This window comes from Chinchilla lanigera, unplaced genomic scaffold, assembly GCF_000276665.1.
Source record: "Chinchilla lanigera isolate Chin_1 unplaced genomic scaffold, ChiLan1.0 scaffold00050, whole genome shotgun sequence".
Taxonomy (NCBI): domain Eukaryota; kingdom Metazoa; phylum Chordata; class Mammalia; order Rodentia; family Chinchillidae; genus Chinchilla; species Chinchilla lanigera.
The window spans coordinates 15533728-15540024 of NW_004955451.1; the positions used below are offsets into that span (position 1 = coordinate 15533728).

At 46.0% G+C, this 6297-nt stretch overlaps 1 protein-coding gene across 1 annotated transcript in view; it reads right to left on the reverse strand.

The window, feature by feature from the left end:
- LOC102024969 (keratin-associated protein 4-3-like) overlaps nt 1–6297 on the reverse strand; it is a 30019-nt gene that overhangs the window by 924 nt on the left and 22798 nt on the right. Inside the window, 2 exon segments of the mRNA XM_013519180.1 lie at nt 1708–1714; nt 5991–6288. Of these exon segments, the coding sequence (XP_013374634.1) occupies nt 1708–1714; nt 5991–6288 (305 nt within the window).

The following is a 6297-nucleotide window of genomic DNA, read 5'->3' on the forward strand; positions in this document are numbered from 1 at the left end:
TGCCCCTGGCCCCTTTTATACTCTGCTGAGCAGCTGTTGACACCACAAGAAGCTCTCTTCCTGTTGTTGTTGTTTATGTTAATAAACAGGCAATTATCCAATTAGGTAGGTGCATTTCCCTGGTGAATGAAAAATATTATTTCCTTTTTCTTATGTGTTTCAATTTATCCATCCTTCTTCCTCATCAGCTTCCCAAGTGTCTTCCTTGCCTCAGCATCTTCAAAGGCAGCGGTCACGTGACATTATTCCTCTCGGTACCGTTTGTCCCAGTCTCGCTGTGCAGCACTCCACGTCTAACCTTGAGTCACGATGACTGCTCAGGCCCTCTCTCTCCATCTATCTATCTAGTAATTCACAGCAGGAAGATGAATCTCGTCATGCTACACACTTCTTACAGGGAAGGTGGGCAATGAAGGTTACAGTGTGAACAGAGACCACTGGCATTAGGACAGGGAGGCCGTTATATGTGCCTCCTCCCCCACTGTCAATTGGGGTCCCTGTTCCAGGTTAATCTGGGAAACCCAGGAGTATTTCAAGATGGAAACCACTTCTTGCTGCTGAGCATTTCCAACAAGGGAAATTGAATTTGTCTGTCACTTTCACAGCCCTACTTTAACTGTAACGCCATGGGTAATTAGATGAATTTTTAAGGTGAAATTACATGATGTTGGCGTTCAGGCCAGCTCTAAGTCTAGCATCACGATAGAGCTTCCCTCCAACAAGAGGAATATGTTTTTGTTATGTGAAGACGCAAAGCTTTTTCTAAAAATGAAACCATGCCCACAGGCTGGCTTGTGTGCGTGTTTGTGTCTTTACATTGCAAGCTTCCTGTAAGAGAAAAAAATGATTTCCACGCTAAAAAAAAACCTGAATGATAGTGTTGATTTTTTTTATTGCCCAGAAACAAACCTTTGAAACCCATTTTTGCAGCCCCATGGGGGAAACGGCTGAAGAGTTCAGCTATACCATGAGGTGCTGGTCCCTCAAGTCTGCAGTGTGGGCCTATTTCCTGCTGTCTTAACTTCTGTCTCTGTGCCTTCACATGTTACAGCAGCTCATGGTTTCCTTCCTTGAGGTCTGTTTGAGCTAGAAGGTCCGGCACCATTGTCCTGGACTTCAGTCACACCTGACTTCTTGCTCTCTCGGTTGAATCACCTAGCTCTGCACCAAGCTCTATCATCTCCTCCCACATCCCTCATGTCATCAATTACACTTCACTCTTTAGTTTTTTTAAAACATCATTGTATAATGAAAGGTTAAGGGATGCAAATATATACACCCAATTGACTGGGTGACTAGCATTTTCCAAAAAAATGCTATCAATTTACCATGTGGCTGTGTGGGGGATCAAGAAACAGGTGACCCAAGACGAACTGGTTACTCTAGATGAATCCCTGAATGTCTTAAGACCATCTGAGGACCAGCTAATAGGAATATGCTTAGCATGTTAATGCGCTTAGCCAATACTCGACTGACATGTTTCTATTTGCAAGCCTGTGTTGGTAAATCTGGAGATGGGAAAGATTGTGACAGTTTATGTGTCCTGAGTGTGATGGCTTTGCTTGCTATTTAAGGAGACAAAGGCAAAAATAAAGGCATTGAAGGAAGACTTTTTCATTATTAGAGGAAAGTTTTCTATATAAATTCAGACAGAATAAGAAAACCCTGTACCAAAGCTGAAAGGCAGAGGGGGTTGTCTCTGACAACGTGGGGCCTGGGATCAGAAGTTCTTCATGGTCCTCTGGTTACAGCAAAGATCGAGACTGGCCCCCTTGAACTGTCTGTGTCTTAGGCATTGGTGTGGAATTCAGCTGAGAACAGAGATGGCAATAAAAATTAAATTTCAATGGATAGATTCTAAATACCAGAGAAAATATCCCAAAGTAGAAACCCTGGACTTGGAGCGCTGTAAACAGCAGCACTGATAATCCTTTGTTCAACAGCACTCTTGACACCAAAACCGGCAGCGCCCCTGGATGAGAACTGTCTCACTTGTGCAGGAGGCCCAGTGGAAAATTAGGATAGCAGTGCCTGGAAGTTTTAAATAAACTCAAAACCAAGGGAGACTTCACTCTGTGTGCTCCTGGCTAAATGCCATGCGGGATCTAGTGAAGTAAGAGGGCTAATTAATATTAAGGCTACACTCACAAATGATGTGGAATCTCTGCCTGTTTTGGTATGCAGCATAGCAGATGGAGTGTATTTTTTGTTTTCAAAATTTTGTTTTCAAATCAGATGTTTTTGTCTTTTAGAAGAAATGGGATAAAAGAATTTAGTTAACTAAACACTGAGGGAATCTGACTAGGATGGATGCGATTATATTTAGTATCCAAGAAATGTATTATGCCTGCCGGTAACCTGGACACATCATAATAATCCTTTAAAGAATGGCGTGCAAAAAGGGGTTTGGGGGTCAGGTTTCACCTATAATGCTAGTGCACAATTTATTTTATAAATATCTGGTGTATATTTTGTCTGTAGGTCCAGGGCACTAACATTTGGAAATGATAGTGTTTTCACTATAATAGCGTGATCTTAGTAGAAATACCTACAATATCATCTCTGCTTAATAGGGAAATTAACACAAATCAATCCAAGGAAGGGATTTCACAATAAAATTGAGCTTGACCTAAATGTCTTAAAACATATATGAAATAGTATCACCAGTCTCGATACAAAGTGGTGGTGCATATATTGACATGTGAGACGCAGCCTAAGAAAGGCCACTGTAGTGGTTAGTGAAAGAACTTACGGCCAGGCAAGGACTGTAGAAGATTTAGGAGTTCTGGACACACTACCAGAGAACGGAGCTGAGTTCCCAGAGAGCGTCAGACCATGAGGACGAGGGGCAGGGTTTCTACAAGGAACTGAAGACCTGGGGAAGGGTCTGAGATAGTAAATGTAGATATCGTGTTCCCTGTCTCTTGCAGGAGCACCTGCCTCATAAAAAGGCTGAACAACAAGGTGTGGGTCGATTGCTTCAGTCTCCCAGGAAGCCCGTCTCCCTGCCAGAGATGCTGACTGTGTTTCATGTCCCTCTGGACACTTTTGGTTCATTGTCTTATGGCTGCTTAGTGTGCACTGGGCAGATTGCTTCAACAGGAGAAATTTGCTTTTGAGGGTTTTAGCTCTTTTCTTGGCAATGGATAATCGCCTCATGTACCAGAGTGACATTTAAAGTGAATGGAAATCCCTGTCCACTGCTCACTGAATATCGATTTGCTCTTAGATAGTCTTCATCAACTGGTTCATCTCATCTTAAATAAGCCTTTCAGGAAGCCAAAAATATTTAGTCTTTGTATGAAAAGCATACGTATAATAAAACAGACATGAAATATACATGCTTCATATAATACATTATTACTGAGGACCAAAAGCCTCAGCATAAAGGCACAACTTTTCAATCACCAAGTAGACGCCTGTGTGTATTTCCTTGGTCATATCTCCCTCACGCCACTCCAAAACAGTCGCTATGAAGAGTTTCATAGTAGCCTTTGTTACTGCTTTTCAAAAGCTGACCTAGGTATGTATTCCTGAAAATAGTTCACTTTACATGGTTTTGAATTTTATGTAAATCCATGCACTTTGTGTTTGCAGTCTTTGCTCAGTGTTCGACCCTGGCTGTGACAGGCAGTCTGTGAAGTGGACCCTGATGATCGAACATTCTGGTGTTTGCAGTATGCAAGTTCTCTATCCTGGAGCTACTAACCTCCGACTACCAGCCTGTGGCAGGGCTCAGTGACACATGGCATGTGATGGACTGTCCTCTCACTGGCCAGCTGTCTTACACAGCTCTCGCTCTGTCACTGTGGTGAGGGCCCCGTGCTGTGGAGAGGGGTCCGGGTGACATAGCTGCTCCGTTCAGCGCTTATCAAGGTACCCAGGCTTTCGCCCCAGTGATGTCAGGAACCCAATACTCTCTGCAGCCCCGCAGTGAACTTGGTCCTGGGTCCTTCCGGTACCCGGTGCCAGCCCACACCTTCATGGAGCCTTGTGAAAGACCGGTGCAGCCGGCCGTGTGGGATTGCTGACTCGCAGAAGCAGTGGCCCAATGTACGTGTTTGTATGCTAACTTGCTGTGCTTTAAAGTAGGTGACTCATCCAGATTCATGTGGGCCCGCTTAACCCACAGAAGAGGAGGAAAGGGTAGAAGGGTACAGAGACGTGGAAGGACCACCACAGACCTGGCTATAAGGCCTAGTACACAACAGGTCGTCTCTTCTCCCTGCGTGTCCCAAGAGACACTCTTTACCAGGGCAGTGAGGGCCAGGCAAGGCAGGCAGCAGCAGCATCTAGAAGCTCAGCAGTGTCTTTTCTCTAACATCAAGGCTTGTGGTAAATAACACTGTTGCTGAATTTAGTTACCCAAGGGTAATGAGGATGATAAGGTTACAGAACAGCAATGCTCAGATTGAAGCATTTTACTATGAGATCTAAACTGAGTACAGTTCTACTATGGGCAGCAACTTGGGAGTGGTACCATTGACACCGGTGGTCCTCCTAACGGGATATATGAGTACGCAGTAAAAATGGTTCCCCCGTGCTGTAGGAGTCTGTGGATCCTACCTGCGTATATGTGTGTTTAGGAGTCTGACACTGAATGAACAATGTGTGCTAAGTGGCTTCAGTGGAAAGCCATGATCCCTCATCCAGAGTTCAATCACAGCACAGTTCTGAGAAGTGTGATCTATCAACTAAAACGAACCAAATTGGGGCTGGGCATTTAGCTCAGTGGCACAGCGTCTGCCTGGCAAGCGCAAGGTTGTGAGTTCAATTCCTGGTACAGGGAAAAACAAACAAACAAACAAAAAAAAAAAAAATGAAGCAAATCCTGCAGGAGAAAGAGCCACAGCACATCTACGCACACTCATCTCTCCAGTCCGCTTCCAAAGGTACCTACGGCAGTGCCCTGGGGGAGTACGCCACACATCTATTGGATGGCATTGGGTAGCAGATCTCAGGTGACACTGACAATTGGACACCAAAACACCCACATGGCCCCATGAGAATATGGCAGTGGTTGTGAAAAACTAAAAGAAGTCTTGATCAGGTCAGGCCCATGGTCTGTTCACTGGACGCTCTCCTGCCCAGGGTGGCCTTCGGCTGGCTGTAACCAAGAAGAAGTACGATGGCTCAGCCGCTCTCCCCTGAGAGAGGCAGGCCTGACGTCTCACGCACACCCTGGAGCTTCTTGGAAGGGCAGAGGAAGGGGGAATTCCTGACACTCCATTTTGGTTCAGGTGCTCTTACCAATCTATCTTGCTCCTTAGTTGCTCCAACCTCTCTCAAGTGAGGGTTTCCTCACAAGGTTTTATGTACACAACACGGCTTCTGGTTGTGATTTTAATGAATCCCACTGAGCACACCCATTGTAAGGTGACAACTGCTCAAATAGAGCCTCCTTTATGATAAAAGTGACCAGCATGGCCACTGTCCTTCCCTCACATATACCAGTGTGACAAAAATTGAAGGTAAACGGTTGCAGTGATTTACATTTAGATGTCTGCTAAAAGCCTCCTGCTCCTAAGAGGGATTGTGGGGAGTTGACTGGATCATGGGGTGTGATACACCCTCATAAGGGGATGGGTCCACTGGGAGTCATCCGGAACAACCACACACAGGGATCTGAAAGCTAGTGTATTAGGGAAAGGGTCGCAAGACAGAAGGAAAAGTAAGGATGCATGACCACAGTTTATTTCTATGCTTGCAAAATTTGGATTTATTTAAGATGTCAAAATATCTCCACTTGAAGATATATGACAGAGAGAGAACAAGTATTTCAGTGGGACTGACACAATGGAAAGATTTCAGAAGAAATTCAAACTTCCATGAAGAAAAGAAATATTAGCCTCAGGGGTGAAAAGAGTGTATCCAGAGGCCAAATCCAATTTCAGCTGGTCTCCCATGACCAGCTCACGCGTGACCTACATCTGCAATGCCGATTGAAGAGCAGGAGTGTTTGGGTCAGAACTCTTAGCAGCAGGAACCACTAGAGCATGTGGGGCGGCAGCAGGTGGTCCTGCAGCACGTGGTCTGGCAGCACTGGGGCCTGCAGCAGCTGGACACACAGCAGCTGGGGCGGCAGCAGGAGGGGCGGCAACAGCTAGAAATACAGCAGCTGGGCCTGCAGCAGCTGGAAATGCAGCAGGTGGGCTGGCAGCAGGAGGGGCGGCAGCAGCTGGAAATGCAGCAGGTGGGCTGGCAGCACTGGGGCCTGCAGCAGCTGGGGCGGCAGCAGGTGGTCTGGCAGCAGGAGGGGCGGCAGCAGCTGGAAATGCAGCAGCTGGGCTGGCAGCA